Source organism: Lonchura striata, chromosome 23 (genome assembly GCF_046129695.1).
Source record: "Lonchura striata isolate bLonStr1 chromosome 23, bLonStr1.mat, whole genome shotgun sequence".
In the NCBI taxonomy this organism is placed as follows: Eukaryota; Metazoa; Chordata; class Aves; order Passeriformes; family Estrildidae; genus Lonchura; species Lonchura striata.
Window position 1 is genome coordinate 9,544,194 of NC_134625.1, and position 19,156 is coordinate 9,563,349.

Here is a 19,156-nt window from a genome sequence, read left to right on the forward strand (position 1 = left end):
GGGGCTGTTCCCGGCTGTTCCCTGTTGTCCCGGCGCTGTCCCGGGCTGTTCCCGGCTGTCCCGGGCTGTTCCCGGCTGTCCCGGCGCTGTCCCGGGCTGTTCCCTGTTGTCCCGGGCGGATCCCGGGTCTGTTCCCGGCTGTTCCCGGCTGTCCCGGGTCTGTTCCCGGCTGTTCCCGGCGCTGTCCCGGGCTGTTCCCGGCTGTTCCCTGCTGTCCCGGCGCTGTCCCGGGGCTGTTCCCGGCTGTTCCCTGTTGTCCCGGGGCTGTTTCCGGCTGTTCCCTGTTGTCCCGGGGCTGTTCCCGGCTGTTCCCTGTTGTCCCGGGCTGTTCCCGGCTGTTCCCTGCTGTCCCGGCGCTGTCCCGGGGCTGTTCCCGGCTGTTCCCTGTTGTCCCGGGCTGTTCCCGGCTGTTCCCTGCTGTCCCGGCGCTGTCCCGGGGCTGTTCCCGGCTGTTCCCTGTTGTCCCGGGCAGATCCCGGGGCTGTTCCCGGCTGTTCCCTGTTGTCCCGGCGCTGTCCCGGGCTGTTCCCTGTTGTCCCGGCGCTGTCCCGGGCTGTTCCCGGCTGCTCCCGGCTGTCCCGGGCGGATCGCGGCCGCCCCGGAGGCGGAAGCGGCGGCGCGGCTCGGCGGCGCGGCTCGGGCGGCGCTCGGCGTTTCCGTGTCCGGGCGCGGTGCCCTTGGAGCGGACATGGCGCTGGCGCTGCTGCGGCCCCGCGGGGCCGGCCTGGGTCCGTCAGGCGGGGCCGGGACCGGGGGGTGCGGGACCGGGGGGTGCGGGATGCTCGGAGGGTGCGGGACCGGGGGGTGCGGGATGCTCGGAGGGTGCGGGGTTCCGGAGGGTGCGGGACCCAGGATGCTGCGGGATCCTCGAGGGTTCGGGACCCAGGATGCTGCGGGGTTCCGGAGGGTGCGGGGTTCTGGGGATGCGGGGTTCCGGAGGGTGCGGGACCCAGGATGGTGCGGGACCCTCGGAGAATTCGGGACCCAGGATGCTGCGGGGTTCTGGAGGGTGCGGGGTTCTGGGGATGCGGGACCCAGGATGGTGCGGGGTTCTGGAGGTTGCGGGATCCCGGTGTCTCCGGGGTTCCGGAGGGTGCGGGGTTGTGGATGTTGCGGGGTTCCCGGTGGATCCAGGACCCCGGAGGTTGCAGGATCCCGGTGTCTGCGGGGTTCCGGAGGGTGCGGGGTTCTGGATGTTGCGGGATCCCGGTGGTTCCGGGACCCCGGAGGTTGCAGGATCCCGGAGGTTGCGGGGTTCCAAAGGGTGCGGGGTTCTGGATGTTGCGGGATCCCGGAGGTTGCGGGGTTCCAGAGGGTGCGGGGTTGTGGATGTTGCGGTGTTCCCGGTGGATCCAGGACCCCGGAGGTTGCAGGATCCCGGTGTCTGCGGGGTTCCGGAGGGTGCGGGGTTCTGGATGTTGCGGGATCCCGGAGGTTGCGGGGTTCCAGAGGGTGCGGGGTTCTGGGTGTTGCGGGGTTCCCGGTGGCTCCGGGACCCCGGAGGTTGCAGGATCTCGGTGTCTCCGGGGTTCCGGAGGGTGCGGGGTTCTGGATGTTGCGGGGTTCCCGGTGTCTCCGGGGTTCCAGAGAGTGCGGGGTTCTGGATGTTGCGGGATCCCGGAGGTTGCGGGGTTCCAGAGGGTGCGGGGTTGTGGATGTTGCGGGGTTCCCGGTGGATCCAGGACCCCGGAGGTTGCAGGATCCCGGTGTCTGCGGGGTTCCGGAGGGTGCGGGGTTGTGGATGTTGCGGGGTTCCCGGTGGCTCCGGGACCCCGGAGGTTGCGGGATCCCGGTGGCTCCGGGGTTCCGGAGGGTGCGGGGTTCTGGATGTTGCGGGATCCCGGTGGCTCCGGGGTCCCGGCGGGTGCGGGGTTCTCACGCCGCTCCCCCGCTGTCCCCGCAGCTCTCCTGGGCTCGGCCCTGCTCCGCCGCCCCGCCGCGCTCGGTGCCGCCGCCGCCCGCTGCGCTCCGGCCCGCGACAGCCACGGCCTGCCCCGCCAGGGACACGGTACGGCCCGTGTGTGTCTGTCTGTCCGTCTGTCCGTCTGTGTTTCTGTGTGCGATCTTGCTTTCCCGGGACCAGGAGCTGCTGAGCACCCGGGTCCAGCGCCGGGCATCCTGCCCGTGGCAGGCGTTGGGATGAGGTGATGCTTAAGGTCTGTTCCAGCTTCTGAACGCGCCGTGATTCTGTCCACAGTGGGCTGTAAAGGACCAGATTTTGGCTCTGTACTCTCGGTGATTCTGTCCACAGTGGGCTGTAAAGGACCAGATTTTGGCTCTGTACTCTCGGTGATTCTGTCCACAGTGGGCTGTAAAGGACCGTGATTCTGTCCACAGTGGGCTGTAAAGGACCAGATTTTGGCTCTGTACTCTCGGTGATTCTGTCCACAGTAGGTTGTAAAGGACCAGATTTTGGCTCTGTCCTCCAAGGGACCAACAGCGGTGCAGGGATAAGGAACAGAGGTGATGGAGGTGATTCCTGAAGGCCATACAGGGATCTAAAAACAAGATGAGCTTTAAGGTCTTTCCCATCCCAAATCAGACTGAGTCTATAATTTTTTTGGCCATTCTAGGAGATTTTAAGCGTCAGCTGTAACAGAGAACAGAAGAGATTTGCGCATGGTGCAGTGGTTTTCTTGGTGTCTTGTTGGGTGATGTACAGTTATGGGTGTTACCAGCAATGGATAATCCTAAATGCCTGTTGATTTAAGGGAAAAGTTGTGAAATGCTGAGCTTTGTTAGATAGGTCAGTAACTGTGCAGAGATGTTATTTGTGATAAATAATGGTGCAGTTGTGATGCCTCAGGCTGTGAGGAGTGTGTGTGCCCTCACCTTCAGCAGCAGGGTTAATAGCACTTCAGTTTGCACTTTGCCCAAGTCCAAACTTCAGATCCTTTGCTTTCCTTATCTTGTCACTTTCTGAATTTCTTTTCTCCGTGCTAAAACAAAGGAAAACACTTGCAGTTTGGTTTAGGTGGATTGATATCTGTGTGTTAGTTGAGCACTTTGGGGGTGTTGCATTGATAATTTCACAGAGTCACTTCTTGATGGTTTCCCTGGGCTGATGCTCCCGTTGTGTTTCCGGGTATTGCTCATGCAGGGTTTTGTCTTGCAGACTCTCCAGATTTCAAAGCCATCCCTTCATCCCTTGGCAGAGGGGCTTTTCCCTGAGGATGTTTCTCCTTGCAGGCACTTCCAAGGCTGCGTCTTTGCACTGGACAGGGGAGCGAGCGGTCAGCGTGCTGCTGCTGGGGCTGCTCCCCGCAGCCTACCTGTACCCCGGACCCGCCGTGGACTATTCCCTGGCTGCAGCCCTCACCCTGCACGGCCACTGGTAAGCACAGCAGGGCTCCACTCACAGCAGAGAAGGTTTGGTGCCTCCAAACTTCATCCTGGCCTAGTGTAAATCACCTGGAAAAAGTCTTTGCTCGCCCCATTCAGTGGCAGTCGTGACCTTGGAGCGGTCGTACTTTGTTCTTCCTTTCTCACGCTGTTCTCTCAGTCAGAAAAAGAATCCATAAAATCTCTGTAGTATCTTAACCTTAAGAGCACTTGCTTGCCCCTGGAGGTGTCAAAACCTGAATGTTTTTAGCCCATGGAAGAACCAGAGTTGTGTGAACAGAGGGAACAGAAAGAGGACAGAGCTGTATAAGGATAATACAAAAATATTCTGCCTCTAAAGCTCCATGCACTGGTTTGTACATCTCAGTGGTGATGAGGTTCTGCATAATAAAGAGCTCACAGCAAATATTCCACTAAGGATACCTGGATGATTATTTCCTTTATTCCTGGCTGGATGTTTCCTCAGTGTAGTTCTGCTGTGATCCTTAATTAGATCAGGGACAGAGCTAATTAGGAGTGGATCTACATGGCTGGCCAGGCTGGCAGCATCCACCTTCCTGAGGTGATTCTGTTTTGGGACTTCCTTGTTACAAGGATAAAGCAGATTTTCATGGTACTTTGGGGGTGCCAGGTTTTCTTAAATCTCAGTTTTGCCCTTAGGAATCTGTGCCAGGGATTCTTGCACTTCCCTTGCTCTGGGAGCTTTTTCCCAAAACAAGCATCCTGTGTCTCCTGTTGCTGGATAGTTCAAATCTGGACAGGAGTTCACTTCAGATGTGGAAAAAACTGAAAATGTTCCAATTTCTTTGGTTGCCACTCTTCTAATCTGAATGCATAGCCAGGAGTCTTCTGTGCCTTTGTGACAATGGCTCGTCCCAGATATTTCCTTGGTTTTCCTCTTTTCCAGTCCTTGGAATTCAGATAAGAAGGCAGATTCCAAGGATTCTGTTTGGAGAGCCGTGGTCAGCACTTTTTTTCTCAAGAAAACTCTGAGCCAATCTGTGTCTTTTCAGTGGGATCTGCGGAATGTTTTGTTTTGTTTTTGAAATAGGTTCTTCCTCTTTCTGGGTGGGAACTGAGCATTCTTCAGGAAAGGCTGCTGGCAGCAGGGGGGAAGAAGCGAGTGGCAGAACGGGGACGTAAAGAGGATGGATTTCAGTGAGTGAACTTTGCTGATTTGAGCTTTTCTCTCTTGTTCAGGGGTCTGGGCCAGGTCATTACTGATTATGTGCACGGAGATGTCCCCATTAAAGTGGCCAACACGGGGCTGTACATCCTCTCTGCCCTGACCTTCGCTGGCCTCTGCCACTTCAACTACCACGACGTGGGCATCTGCAAGGCTGTGGCCATGCTCTGGAGCCTCTGAGGAGCCCCAGCCCTGGCACACACCATTGTCCTCTGCTGCCTCTGCTTCATCAGCTTCTGAGCAACGTCCTGCACCACAAAGAGCCAGCCAGGGGTCCCAGTGAGCCTGCAGGGGGCTCAGAGCTAGTTTAGAATATACAGAGAAAAAACAGGTTTAAATACAGATTTAACTGGAGAATGTCCAGTGGGAGTGAGTGGATTCGAGCTGCACTGTAAATTGGGGTGAATGAATTGCATCAGGCTTGCATAGCTAAAGGGAACTCTCCTTGTAATACCAGCTTTAATGAGTGTTTTTCTAACTGGGGTGATTTCCTGTTCTGTAAAACAAGCTTGGCTTGTGGAAAAGTGAACTGCTTCTTCTGACATCAGTGTGTGAGGCAGACCCTGTAACTCTTTGGACCCTGGGAATTGATGTAGAAAAGGGAATACTTTTTTTCTTAATCCATGCAATAAAGAATTTCCAGAAATTCTGTGTGTGCTTCTGAACTATTTTTACTGCTTTTGGGTTGCCTAAAATGCTTTCTCTGTAGCTAGATCTGCTTTTCTTTACTTCATAAAACAAAATATTTGTATGAATTAATACTTAGCAGTGACTTAGACTTGACTTAATACAAGGATAATTAATGTCTCTTAGAAAATACAACAAGGATTGGTGTAGAATAAAATACTTTTGCATATTGACTTTAGGAACATTCAGCTTTCAAGGTTTTTCTATTCATCTGCAACACTTTTTTGAGGTTTACTTTCTGAAAACTCTGGTCTGTGTTGCCCTGTGTGACTGCAAAGACAGCGAAGAGGAGGCTGAGGGAATGTTCTGTTAGGGATTTTTTAGGGGGGAACTGAGATTGTGGTTTTTAACTTTCAGCTTCATCCTGTCTGACTTTCACATTGCTAGGGAGTGGAAAGCTCTTTGCACATTCTCATGGTACTTCTGTGACACTATGAGGAAGAGAATTCGTGTTACCATCAGTGATTCCGCAACGAACAGAATGACCAAGTCACTGTTTGGCTTCTACAAGACTTCCTGAATTTTTTTTGTTTGTTTGTTTTTAATGTGGATTGGAAATTTTATTAGCAAAAGCAGGTAGCTGGCCAATTTTTGTTGGTGTTGTGGTCAGAATGGAGCTGTGGTGTGGTTTAGTTGCCAACATTTTTGTGGTGTGTGTTATTTTGTCCAGGAGGAGGACATGGAGCTGGTGGGTCATGGGTGAGTCCCTCTGGGCAAGCTGAGGGTCTCTCCTGGAAAGTGTCTGAGGTTTCCTCACACAGGATGCAGCTGGATGTGCTCTTCAAGCTGCCTGGGTGGGAAACTCATTATCTGAGAGGTTTGTCAATGTAAAAATCCAGACCTAATTCAAAAGCTTTTGGGTCAACAGGCATTAAAGATTTTAGGGATTAAAATCTACAGGACAGTATTGACATGCACATTCTTGTTTCTTCAGTGTGTCATTCTCTTCTGTCTGACTGGAAAACATGCTTGGCCTTCTGCCAAGAACTTGCATTTATTTTTTTTTATATAAGTACTGGCAGTAGTTAAAACATAAAACTGACTTGTTTTGGATAAAGACAGACTAAAGTTTTTTCTATAAAAAAAACCAAGCTGTATTTTAAAACTGTTGAATTGTTCCATCATAGGTTGTGATTTTCATTCTGACTGAACTTAACATAAACTCATCTTCATGGTTTCATCCACTTCATCTTTTGACAGTTTCTTTAGGATTAATTTTCTCAGGCAGCCTTCTTCCTCAAAGGCCAGGAACATTCCTTTTTCCATTGAGTATTCAAACTTAAATGCTTTGGAGGAGCAAGATGTAAATGTCTTTTTGAAAAAAATGATGTTGCTTTCACCAGGAATTTCTTTGGGAACTTCTCCTTCCTGAGGAAGGAAAAAGGGGAGCAGGTTAGTCCCAGCACAAGCCCTGACCAGTTTTATTCCAGCTCTGAGTTTTCAGTTCTGCCTGTTGGATTTGTACTGATGAGGAGAGGGAAGCAGATCCTTACCTTGAACCTCACGATCATTTCTCCACACTCCCTCTCACAACACATGTAATAACTTTTGTCTTCCACTTGGACACTGAAGGCCACGGGCAGCCCTGCCAAGGGTGTGGTGGTTTTGTAGCAGTGAATGCTGAAATGCATCCCTTTGCCTGGAAATAAATGGATTATTATTGATAACCTGCTCCAAGGGAGCTGCAGCAACTGAATTCAGTGATGGTTTACCACTCCCCTGGCAAGCCTGGCTGTCTCACCAGGGTATTTTTCCCAGGATTTGAACTTTTATGTTTTTTGTTTTATGCAACCAGGGTGCAGCAAAGCAGCTGAGGTCACCAGGCAGTGTGGGGAGGGGTCAGTCCCTTCTGTGTGCATGCAGGAACTCAGACTGGCGTGTGGAAGTGGCTATCTGCAAATCAGAGCATGGCTGCAGATAGGTGATCCAGAAAGAAATAAATAAATTGCTGAAGCACCCCAAAAAGTCAAAGCCAAAACTGTAAGTTTATAGCTAATATTATTAGAAGAAAGTAAGATCTTTCGGTGCCAATACATTGTTTGAATTTTAAAATTATTTTTTTGTAACCCAGCATGAGAAAAAGGGGGGATTAAGAATTTTGTGATCAAGCCAAGCAAAAATCTTAGCCCTTTTTCTGCATGTGACATCCTGCAGGCTTTGGTGTGACTCAGAAATCTCACCCCTCACCAATGCCCAACACACACAATTTCACTCTCAGCTAAGTTTTCCTCTTGCAAATGAAGTTTTAAATCATTCTTCTCAATGCCATCATTGAGCGGATGATTGCAAAGCACAAAGCCACCTCCAGGATGAAGCAGCAGTGGTGGTTTCTCTTTGGAAATTACCAGATTGCATCTCCTGGTCTGTCACATCCTCAAAGGCAGCCACGTTCAGGTCGGGGCGCACCACGAGCAGTTGGCTGTTCACGTTCCTCAGCACCCGGTGCAGAGTCCTTTCCTTGCACAGAGCATCACATTCCAGCTCTGCAGGGAGAATAAAGCAAAATTCTGCTTCTTTCAGCTGCTGTCTCCTCAGGGCTTTGCCAGTTTGCTGCCAGCTTAATCCTGGCATTACGGATGTCATGTAAAAGGAATTTTTAGAATGACATCAACCACATCATCTTTCACACCTTTGCTTGAAGCAGATTTCCCAGAATCTGAAATTTATTTATATAAGCAAGAAAAGCTGCTGTGTTTGTTAATGAGAATTCAGAAGAGTCAGTTCTCTTTGCCCAACAATTAGTGCATTGAAAGGTGCTGTCAGGGAAGCCACCACCCTGTGTCTTAAGAGGATTTAAAGCAACATCAGCATTACAAGTAGCAGTGAGCTGTAGCTATTTTTTTTTTTTTTTTTTTTTTTTTGCAGCCAGCCTCAGTGTGAAATGAATAACAAAATCATAAAAAATGAGTTCTCAGCTTACCATCGTCGTCTTGGTTCCAAGTGAGCAGTGAAAAAAAAAGGGAAGAAAAACAACGTTAAACTCTGCCCCCACAAAAGAAGTCACTTTGTGCCCAGGCAGCCACCTACATGTTCCCAGAGCCCAGTGCCACCCAGGCTGAGCTGCTGTCACTACACACAGGATTTATCTCTGAGCAAAACAAAGGAAAACACAGTCATTTGGGAACTGGAGTCACCACCAAAGCAGAGGTATGCAAAACACTTTTTAAGGGTGAAAAGGTCACTCTAAGCCTAAAATTGAGGAATAATTGCATGCAAATTTTTGGTTTTATCCATGCCTTTAAGTCAGCAAAAGGACAAGAACTCATTACAAATTGCTTTTAAAGAATAAACTGTTTTCTAACTGACTTTTTTCCACAATATTGGAAATTCCTCACTCACTCCAAGTCCAGCCCCAGTATTCCAATGCTTCTGAGTGTCCTTTCCCAGAGTTTTTTGTGTAAGCAACAAGTGTTCCCCTGACTCAGCTACCTGGCTAACAACACACAAACTGAAGCTTAAAGGGAAGTTAGGTGAAATCAGACTGACAAAGGAATTGTGTTAAATCACTATTCAAGCAGATAAGGTTACTAAGTGCACTAATTACCGTCAAAATAGAGGCAGAAATTTTTTCCAAGTTCTACTGCACACACCAGAATCTCTTCAGCACTCATCTTCACCCTGCTCACAGCACAGGGAGAGGAATCAGAGTTAAGCTGGATGCTTCTTACCCCATAAAGGGATAAAAACTAAGTCTGCACAAACTGATCTTACCAGGTTCCCCCTAGAAAAGCATGAGCTTCCAAAATACCCAAAAGTTAGAACCCACTCTGTCCCTAGAAAAGGCATCCTTTGCACACAAGATAATAAATGTCTTAAAGCCAGGTGAACAATGGGGAGAGGTGGCTCTTGCACGGGGATTTGATTGTGCAATGAAAATACCCAGCTCAGTCCAAAGCTGTTCCACCAGTTGAAAATGACCTTTTATACAAAAAGTGAGCAATATAAACATCAGTAAACGCACACACCCAGAGATGGGAATTGCCGTGGTTTTCTTTGTCCCTCTAGCAAAGCTCTTTGAGGACTGTATTTTAGAGTGATTTTTTTCTCTTGGCATTTCATGTTTTTTATCTAGTTGTAGCTGTGCAGAAGAGACAGCAGGCTCCCAGCAGCATCTTTGTTTGCAAATACGCACATGCACACCGTGGAAACCAGATACCACAACACCCAACCGTGCATTTCTCATTCTTAGCACATTAACCTCACAGTCCTCGGTTATTCTAAAACCCGGGGGCAAGCAGAGGCAGAACTTTTGACAGACGACTAAAGGAAAAAGTGTCCCTTGGTTTAATGGGTAACACAAAATGACACACAAAATGTGCTTCTTCCCTCATCATAGACTCAAGTAAGTTGGAAAAGACTTCCAGGATCATCAAGCCCAACCTTGAGTAAAAGATGGTTATTCAAACCTTTTACCGAGGACCATTTTTAGACCTTTTGCCGTTTGAAAGGAATGGCGGCAGAAGCTTGGAGGAGTTCCTGACTGAGTTTGGAATGACTCACCCAGAGAAGCCGCAGGAAGGCAGGGCGGGAGCAGAGACGGCTCTCGGGACTCCTTTTTGGATCTCGGTGGTCCTTTCTGGCTCTCGGTGGTCCCTCTGGCTCCTCGGGAATCCTTTCTGGCTCTCGGTGGTCCTTTCTGTCTCTCGGTGGTCCTTTCTGGCTCTTGGTGGTCCTTTCTGGCTCTCGGTGGTCCCTCTGGCTCCTCGGGACTCCTTTTTGGATCTCGGTGGTCCTTTCTGGCTCTCGGTGGTCCCTCTGGCTCCTCGGGAATCCTTTCTGGCTCTCGGTGGTCCTTTCTGGCTCTCGGTGGTCCTTTCTGGCTCTTGGTGGTCCTTTCTGGCTCTCGGTGGTCCCTCTGGCTCCTCGGGACTCCTTTTTGGATCTCGGTGGTCCTTTCTGGCTCTCGGTGGTCCCTCTGGCTCCTTGGGACTCCTTTCTGGCTCTCGGTGGTCCCTCTGGCTCCTCGGTGGTCCCTCTGGCTCCTCGGGACTCCTTTCTGGCTCTTGGTGGTCCTTTCTGGCTCTCGGTGGTCCTTTCTGGCTCTCGGTGGTCCCTCTGGCTCCTCGGGACTCCTTTCTGGCTCTCGGTGGTCCTTTCTGGCTCTCGGTGGTCCCTCTGGCTCCTCGGGAATCCTTTCTGGCTCCTCGGGAGCTGCAGACGGGCGATGGGAGTGGGGAGGAGCGCAGGGTGCACGGGCAGGAGAAGAAGTGGCTTTCGGTGGTCCTTCCTGGCTCCTTATGGACTCCTTTGCAGATCTTCGGGGGTCCTTTCTGGCTACTCAGGACTCCTCTCTGGCTCCCAGGACTCCTTTCTGGCTACTCAGGACTCCTCTCTGGCTACGCAGGACTCCTCTCTGGCTACTCAGGACTCCTCTGTGGCTTCCAGGACTCCTCTCTGGCTTCCAGGACTCCTTTCTGGCTACTCAGGACTCCTCTGTGGCTACTCAGGACTCCTTTCTGGCTACTCAGGACTCCTTTCTGGCTACTCAGGACTCCTCTCTGGCTCCCAGGACTCCTCTCTGGCTACTCAGGACTCCTCTCTGGCTCCCAGGACTCCTCTCTGGCTACTCAGGACTCCTCTGTGGCTCCCAGGACTCCTCTCTGGCTACTCAGGACTCCTCTCTGGCTACTCAGGACTCCTCTCTGGCTACTCAGGACTCCTTTCTGGCTACTCAGGACTCCTCTCTGGCTTCCAGGACTCCTTTCTGGCTACTCAGGACTCCTTTCTGGCTACTCAGGACTCCTCTCTGGCTCTCGGGACTCCTCTGTGGCTCCCAGGACTCCTCTCTGGCTCCCAGGACTCCTCTCTGGCTTCCAGGACTCCTCTCTGGCTCCCAGGACTCCTCTCTGGCTCCCAGGACTCCTCTGTGGCTACTCAGGACTCCTCTCTGGCTCCCAGGACTCCTCTCTGGCTACTCAGGACTCCTCCCTGGCTCCCAGGACTCCTCTGTGGCTACTCAGGACTCCTCTCTGGCTTCCAGGACTCCTTTCTGGCTTCCAGGACTCCTCTCTGGCTCCCAGGACTCCTCTCTGGCTCCCAGGACTCCTCTCTGGCTCTTCCGGAGCTGCAGCCGGGCGATGGGAGCCGGGGCAGGCGCCGCTGCGGAGGATCGGAGCCGTGCCGAGGCCACCCCGGGTCAGTGCCCGCCGCCGCCGGGGATGCCCCGGCCGGAGGGAAGCCGGCGCTGCCGCAGCGCTGCCGGGAGGGGCTTTATAGCCGAAATCGCGACGTTTTCCCAAGCTCTGCGCCTACGTCCGCATTTGTCGCGCAGCATTTCCCCTCCTCGCTGCAGGAGCCAGCGCCCTATGCAAATGTGGGGTTACGAGGGTGGCTTTGTGGCGCTCGGTGTCACGCTGCTGCTGCCCCCGGCTCGCCCTGCCGCTCCCGCAGCACCGGGGCATGTGCCACCCGTGCCACCCGTGCTTTCCCTGCCGGCTCCCTGTGGGAATGGCACGGAATCACCGCGCTGCCGCTCCTCCGCTGCTGGTGGCAGCAGCGCCCAGGGGTGCTGGCATGGGCGGAGGAACCTCCCGTGCCAGCCCTGAGAGCAGGAGCGGCTGCATGGGACGGGTTCGGCTCCTGGGGTGGGATAACGCCCCGCATCCCGCACCCCGCACCCCGCATCCCTCATCCCGCATCGCTCATCCCACATCGCTCACCCACATCCCTCATCCAGCATCCCACATCCCGCACCATGCATCCCTCATCCAGCATCCCTCATCCCTCATCCCTCATCCCACCCACATCCCTCATCCCTCATCCAGCATCCCTCATCCTGCATTCCCACATCCCACATCCTGCACCATGCATCCCGCACCCTGCATCCCTCATCCCTCATCCCTCATCCAGCATCCCTCATCCCGCACCCTGCATCCCTCATCCCACATCCCACATCCCTCATCCCACATCCCACATCCCTCATCCCGCACCCCGCACCCCACATCCCACATCCAGTATCCCACATCCAGCATCCCACATCCCACTCTGCCTTTGGGGAGAAAGGTTGGAACTGCAGGGATGGGACAGGCCCTAAAAACCAGGGCAGCGAGCTTGGGAATGAGTTGTTTCCCAATGTCTTGGTTTAGGGCAAATTTGGGAGAAAACCTCTAAAGGGGTTTTCTCTAGAAAGCAAATTTAAGTGGCCTTTCTTAATTGGTTTGGGGGAAAGATTTCTTTGGAGAAAAGTGTTTATTTAACTTACAGGCAAAGCATTCACTAGCAGGAAAAATGAACAATATTAAACAATAAGACTTTTTGCTGCTCTGAAGAGACAACAAGCTGAGAAAAGTCCCCTTTGTGGGCTGTAGCTTGGTTACTTGGTCTCTTATCAGTGCTGGAAATGCCACAGCCCAGACTCAGCCTGATGGGCTATAGGTGAGAGCTACCAGTGCTCTTCTGGGTTTTCAGTCCAGAGCAGGTTTAAATAGTTCTAAGGAATAAGAAAAACCACACTCTGCAGAACTTTTCTGCCTCAGCTAACTAAGAACTAACCAAAAGCAAAGGAGAGCTCTGTCTCACCCTCGTCTGTCCGCAGACAGCACAGTCCAGGAGCAGGAACGTGGGGGAGTGAGTGCAGTTTCTAACAACAAACTGCCTGCTTCTTCTTCCCCCCTTGGCTCTCAGAACCAGCCCTGAAGGTGCAGGATTTGTTTCTGGGCTAAACAGACGAATGGGGATACGAGCATCACAAAGTCACCCCAGTTTGTTACATCTCCGTGCCTGGATTTGCTCTTTCTGTCGCTGCTCAGAGGTTAGGGTGTCAGCGTTCAGGAACACACAGAATCACAGGATATGATTATCTGCAGGTGTTTTATTGAGAGCTCTGGGAATCAGGGCTACAGACCCAAATCTGACTCCGACACAGCTTTCGAGCTGAACCTATTTTATATTCTATCATTATATTGAAAGGTAAACTTTAAGGAATTTGGAGATTTTAGAGGAGCTAAGATTTTAGTTAGAAATAAGCCTTACTAGAGTTAATTAAAATAATAATAATAAATGAGTAGGCCTTGATGAAGTTAGGAGTTAGTAGTTAACTAATAATTGATTGCTTGTCAGCACAATTACATAATACAAATTAATATTATCATAAATTCTGATCTTGCAATAATTTATTTCACTGTAATGAACAAGGACATGATTCACCTAGAGCAGTGAAAAACAGCCTCAGGAAATATACAGTTTTATTCTCCATGAAAGAGAGAGAAGATACAGTCTTTGCAGCCGAGTGTTGTGGCGGTGTTACTCAATTTAGTGTTACACAATTTAGTGTTACTCATTTTAGTGTTTTTATGCGTTTTAGTGTTTTTGCTCATTTTAGTGCTGTTAATAATTTCCATGCTGTTATTAATTTTTGTGCTGTTACTCATTTTAGCCTTGTTATTCAATCGCCCGCTCAGATTGCACTCCTCTCTGGCTGGTTTTTTGAGGCACATCCATTGCACATTCCAAGAAAATCATCCCACGGATTTCTCTTGGAAGGGGGAAAGCTTTTGAGGAACTGTTTGAAACTTCAGAACAGCCCGGGCCGGAGCTGCTCCCCAGGCCCTGAGGGGGCACCTCAGGCTGCGGCTGGCACTGTCACCAAGGGAGGGTGGCACCGGGGGTGCTGCCAGCCCTGAGGGGAGCCACTGTCCCCTGTGTCCTGTCCCTTGTGTCCCATCCCTTGTGTCCCATCCCTTGTGGCCCATCCATTGTGTCCCTTATGTCCCTTGTGTCCTATCCCTTGTGGCCCTTGTATCCCTTGTGTCCTGTCCCTTGTGTCCTTCGTGTCCCATCCCTTGTGTCCCTTGTGTCGTGTCCTTTGTGTCCCATCCCTTGAGTGCCATCCCTTGTGGCCCATCCATTGTGTCCCTTATGTCCCTTGTGTCCCATCCCTTGTGGCCCTTGTATCCCTTGTGTCCTGTCCCTTGTGTCCCTTGTGTCCTGTCCCTTGTGTTCCTTGTGTCCCTTGTGTCCTGTCCCTTGTGTCCCTTGTGTCCCTTGTGTCCCTTGTGTCCTGTTCCTTGTGTCCCTTGTGTCCTTTGTGTCCCTTGTGTCCCATCCCTTGTGGCCCTTATGTCCCTTGTGTCCTGTCCCTTGTGTCCCTTGTGTCCTTTGTGTCCCTTGTGTCCCGTCCCTTGTGGCCCTTATGTCCCTTGTGTCCTGTCCCTTGTGTCCCTTGTGTCCTTTGTGTCCCATCCCTTGTTTCTCGTCCCTTGTCCCTTTCCGCTGTCCCCACAGTCGCAGCCCCTCATCCCCTCACGTCCCTCACGGCCATTGCCCGCCCGCCTGAGGGGAAGCTGCAGGGCCGGGGTGTCCTGGGCGCCTCGGAGCCCTCAGGCTGTGAGGGGATCAGAAAGGGATCAATTCCCTCGGGTATCGAATTTAGGGATCACAAAGGGAGAAATCCCCTTGCATATCGAATTTAGGGATCCCAAAGGGAGAAATCCCCTCGCATATCGAATTCAGGGATCACAAAGGGATCGATCCCCTCGGGTATCAAATTAAGGAATCAGGAAGGGATCAATCCCCTCGGGTATTGAATTTAGGGATCACAAAGGGACCAAACCCCTCGGGTATCGAATTTAGGGATCACAAAAGGATCGATCCCCTCGGGTATCGAATTTAGGGATCACAAAGGGATCGATCCCCTCGCGTATCGAATTTAGGGATCACAAAGGGATCGATCCCCTCGCGTATCGAATTTAGGGATCACAAAGGGATCGATCCCTTCGGGTATCGAATTTAGGGATCACAAAGGGATCGATCCCCTCGGGTATCGAATTTAGGGATCAGAAAGGGAGAAATCCCCTCGCATATCGAGTTTAGGGATCAGAAAGGGATCGATCCCCTCGGGTATCGAGTTTAGGCGGCCCCGCCATCCCCCAGCCCCCTGAGGCGCCGCCTCTCCCGTGAGAGGAGCGCCCTTGCAGAGCAACCAGCGGCACGTTTTACAGGTTTTTATTTAAACATCTCCCCCAGTGTGACGACTCAGCAAACACCTCGTGCTTCTCGTGTGCCAGCCATGGCGAGCAAATCGCAAAAAGGAGATAAAAATATAAATAAAAGCAAAAATGTGGAGGTGAGCGGTGCTGTGTGAGGGAGGACAACACCCCCCCCCCCCCCCCCCATCCCATGTCCTCTGCATTGAAGGAACAGAGATCCACGGCACTTTTGGGAGGTTTAGGGGAACAAAAATTACTTTTTTTGTGTGGGTAAAACTGTGGTTTCTCCAAGGATTTTAAGCCAAATAAAACTGGGTAAGCACTGGGACATACTTATGTAGAACTTCTTGAGAGTGAGCTCCTGAAGTGCACCAGCTTTTACTGAGATATATATACTACAGATATTACTATATAGTGTATCATATATATAAATATCACATATATAAATATGTGTGTATATAGATATAAATATGTGCGTATATATAAATAAATGTGTATATACAGAGGTCTCAATCTGGTACTTCCACCCACTCCTCAAGACACTCACAAAACTGTGAACCCACTCACATTTTCTCCAAAAACACCCTCAAGGTCTTTTTAAACCTCTTCTTTCTCTCAGCCAAACTCTGTGCAAAGCTTGTTTTAAATCCTAGAACTGTATTTTTCCTAATGTGCTCTGTTGTTAGAGTGAAGCTTCAGAAAATTCTCAGCTGTCTGACAAAACAGATTTGGCTCCTCCTGAGGATTCACAGTCCCTTCTCAAGATTGAATCACTGGAAAAAGTTTTAAATGGTGATGTAGTAAATATACTGGAAGCACAGAATGAGGTAATTTCATGTTGAGATTAATCCAAATATTTAAATAAAATTATCTTTTTCTCTCTTAACAGAGATCAGCAAAGAAATGAATAACTTGTTATCAAAATATGCTGACACTATAAGGCAAGTTAACTTTATGCTATTTGCACAGCAATTTTAAAACGCTCTAGATAAGATGGATGGGTGGCTGCAGTTTAGGGAAATGAACACTGAAAACTGACAAACAGACCTTGGAAGAAAAATGGTTTTATTACAGCAGAGTTTTTATTACAAGAGAGGATTAATTTGGTCAGAAACTGGGTATTGATAGACAACCCATTTTTAAGAAAAACATAAAAGTAGTGAGAAACTTAATGGCATTAGCATTGATTTTAACTACAGATTTCTTCACTTTAGTGCAAGAATAGCATTGGATTCTTCTTATGTCCAGGAACTTGATGAGATCTTAAAAGAAGCCAGGGCCATAGAAAATCACTTAAAGCAGAAAAGAGAGAAGCTGAAACAGAGATTCGCTGTCATTGCCAATAGTCTGCAAAGCTAAATGGAGTTTGTTACAGAAATGCAGAGCCGAAGTTGTGTTTGTGTATGAAAACAAACTGTGATGAGTGTGGTGATGTCTGTTTCTTGTATAAATATTTCTGTTGGTTCAGGAAATTTCCAACGAGTTAAGCAGTTACTTAGTGTTTAAGTACATAGTGCAGTAGTAGTTGATAAAAACAATTCTGAATATCTATTTTAGATTCTGTGACTCAAGGGCTTAAGACCCATTAAACATAGCAAAAAAACCATTTATATGAAATATAGAAATTTATTATTTAAATGTAAAAATCACCTCAGATTATTTCATGTTAACCAATTTCTGGTTATGTTTCTTTTTTCCCTTTCTACTTAAAAAAAATGTTTTTGTGCTAAAATCTTAGTAGAATATACTTGCAATGTTATTTCCATTTTGCCTCAGAATGTAAACAGGCTGAAAAGAAAAGCTTAGAAATAAGTGAGTTCTATAAAGAACTTTGAGAAAGTATAAAGTCTTCATTTCAAATGCATTATAATACTGGTAATATGTGTTACATTTCAAGGCTATGTTGATATAAAACATACTCAAAGCTTTGCTGTTGATGCCAATTAGTAAATAGATAATATTAATATGATCTAGAATTACAATGTTATTTTGTTATTTGGCCACATGAGCGTTGATTGCTGACACTCAGTTTTTCTGAGAACACTGAGCCCTTTTTCTTTCTTGTTGTTTTATTCTGTTAAAAAAAAATTAAAAAAAAGATGAAGCATGGAATGTACAAAGGATCACTTGTACAAAGTGTGGGGCTTATAATAAAGAGAAATGCTGGAACAAGAGACATTTCCATCTCTACCCCAGTAGTGTGCAATGGTTTCATCTTTAAATCCTCTCAAACCTAATCCAGCCTCCTTTCCCCCTTTCCTGAGCTCGAAGCCAAATGTGCTACGTGTCACAGTGACACGATTTAAAGCCAAGAACGAGAGGAACTGGACATGCAGGGTGAGATTTAGATCCCTAAAGATGCAGATATGTCCTTAGCGGGATTTTCAGAGTGCCTAAGCATGGTGTAAGCGCCTTACACGCTTAGGAATTTTGGAAAATCCCATAAGGTGCCTATCTGCATCTTTAGCATCTAAAGGCTTTCCAAAGTCTCACCACTGCTCTGCCATCATATTTAGCACTCTCCTATTTTTTCCCCTGATACTCTCACGCTTCTCTGTTTATACAGAGAAATGTGGGAGAAGAAGAGATTTAGGAAGTGACATTTTCTAAAATATCGTGCTGAGTGTTTCTAAAATCCTCGCTCATCTGTAGTGATGACACAACCCGGAGTTTCACAATGATGTCTGCCAAGGGCCTCAACCCAGACATTCACCCACAGATATTTATTTATAAAGAAAAGTGACACAAATCTAATTACTGGGGAGCATCTGCCTGTTACTGCATTTTAGCTGTTTGTGCTTGGGGAAATGGTGCAGCCCTTTTAGAGCATCTGGATTTGGATTATCTCCACTTACTTTATGTTGCCAGTGTATCTAACTGTTATTAAGCATCAGAGCTTAGATTTTGGGATACAATAATTTGATAGGGTTTTTCCCACAGGGAAATCAAGTGTTCCTGTTGCAGCAGTTTGCTCTATTTAAAAACTTCATAAAACCCAACAAAAATGAGTAAAACTCCACTTTTTAAAACAATGACGGTCTGCTTAGTGCAGTTCAATCCAAAATATATGTTCAGAATGATGACTCTTGTTTTTTTAGATTGATTTCTTATAGAATTGGTTGTCATTCCAATTAATAACCTTTAATAAAGTGGGATCTCTGGGATAATAAGAGGAATTTAGAATTTGAGGTGTAAAGTCAGTGAGTACGGCCACAGTAACCTAGGTGAGCTTATGAACAGTGTGATTATAATGATTAAATTTTTTAAATTACTAATAGCAACAAAGCTTCTGGTTTTGCTGCACAAATATAGGTGAGGATATATATTTAAATAAACCAAGTAAAATAAATTAAATATCTATTTTTTAGAGTTTAGGCTTGAAATGGTAACTTCAGAAAGATTAAAACATCCATTGAAAATAAGTCAGCTTCTCCTCTTGCAAAGTTAAATAGTATTTCACTAATGGAAATACTACCTACATTGGAAATGGGAATTGAAAATGAAAATGGAAATCAATCATACATTCATCTCTCCCTGTTTAAAGGGAACTTTCCATAATTATTGTGCTGGTCAGAAATACAGAGCTCTTCAGTATCTTAATATATGGACACACTTATTACACACCATTTTCCTTCTAAACCATTAAAAAATAAAAATTTATCACTTTCCTATTTGACTACAACTCATCCACCCTGCAAACCATGCTGCTGATCGCCTTTCTTATGGATTTCAGGGTTTATTGGGAGAAACAAAAGAACATTTCTCTTCTGAGCTGAATCTTCCAGATCTCTCTCCTTCCTGCTCTCCCTGAGGCGTGAGCTCCTGGTGAAGCCCACCTGGCACCCATCCCATCCCTATCTTCTTTCCAGTTTGACTGCCGGAGGTTTGGACAGAAAATTAATTGGCTTTCAAGCTGCTAAATCTGATCAGCAAAGCTCAGCTGGTAACTACGTTTTCTTTTAAGCTTCTCCCCTCCTTGTTTAAGCTCCAGCCTATAAATTAACAAGAACGTCTA

At 48.5% G+C, this 19,156-nt stretch overlaps 3 protein-coding genes across 3 annotated transcripts; 2 read left to right on the top strand and 1 right to left on the bottom strand.

Moving 5' to 3' along the window:
* Positions 1–681: 681 nt before the first annotated feature.
* Positions 682–5,174, top strand: SDHD (succinate dehydrogenase complex subunit D). The gene is made up of 4 exons (XM_077788068.1): positions 682–728; positions 1,904–2,008; positions 3,190–3,334; positions 4,543–5,174. The coding sequence occupies exons 1-4, from the start codon at positions 689–691 to the stop codon at positions 4,706–4,708; spliced, it is 456 nt and encodes a 151-aa protein (XP_077644194.1). The 5' UTR covers positions 682–688; the 3' UTR covers positions 4,709–5,174.
* Positions 5,175–5,646: 472 nt separating this feature from the next.
* IL18 (interleukin 18) lies at positions 5,647–9,815 on the bottom strand. The gene is made up of 6 exons (XM_021530110.3): positions 9,716–9,815; positions 8,760–8,833; positions 8,136–8,144; positions 7,561–7,698; positions 6,709–6,854; positions 5,647–6,583 (listed from the first exon to the last, which is right to left on the bottom strand). The coding sequence occupies exons 2-6, from the start codon at positions 8,824–8,826 to the stop codon at positions 6,368–6,370; spliced, it is 576 nt and encodes a 191-aa protein (XP_021385785.1). The 5' UTR covers positions 8,827–8,833; positions 9,716–9,815; the 3' UTR covers positions 5,647–6,367.
* A 2,763-nt stretch (positions 9,816–12,578) lies between these two features.
* On the top strand, positions 12,579–16,597 carry TEX12 (testis expressed 12). The gene is made up of 5 exons (XM_031506846.2): positions 12,579–12,589; positions 15,179–15,278; positions 15,828–15,933; positions 16,031–16,082; positions 16,356–16,597. Exons 1-5 carry the CDS (start codon positions 12,579–12,581, stop codon positions 16,498–16,500), a joined length of 414 nt encoding a protein of 137 aa, XP_031362706.2. The 3' UTR covers positions 16,501–16,597.
* The last annotated feature ends 2,559 nt before the right edge of the window (positions 16,598–19,156 follow it).

Coding starts and splice junctions, on each gene's coding strand:
- TEX12 (XM_031506846.2), top strand. Junction 15,279..15,827: donor ATAAAAGCAAAAATGTGGAG/GTGAGCGGTGCT, acceptor CTCTGTTGTTAG/AGTGAAGCTTCAGAAAATTC. Junction 16,083..16,355: donor AAATATGCTGACACTATAAG/GCAAGTTAACTT, acceptor TCTTCACTTTAG/TGCAAGAATAGCATTGGATT.
- SDHD (XM_077788068.1), top strand. CDS start 689: ATGGCGCTGGCGCTGCTGCGGCCCCGCGGGGCCGGCCTGG. Junction 2,009..3,189: donor CCTGCCCCGCCAGGGACACG/GTACGGCCCGTG, acceptor TTCTCCTTGCAG/GCACTTCCAAGGCTGCGTCT. Junction 3,335..4,542: donor CTCACCCTGCACGGCCACTG/GTAAGCACAGCA, acceptor TCTCTTGTTCAG/GGGTCTGGGCCAGGTCATTA.
- IL18 (XM_021530110.3), bottom strand. CDS start 8,826: ATGAGTGCTGAAGAGATTCTGGTGTGTGCAGTAGAACTTGGAAAAAAT. Junction 6,855..7,560: donor AGACCAGGAGATGCAATCTG/GTAATTTCCAAA, acceptor ATTTATTTCCAG/GCAAAGGGATGCATTTCAGC. Junction 6,584..6,708: donor AAATGATCGTGAGGTTCAAG/GTAAGGATCTGC, acceptor TTCCTTCCTCAG/GAAGGAGAAGTTCCCAAAGA.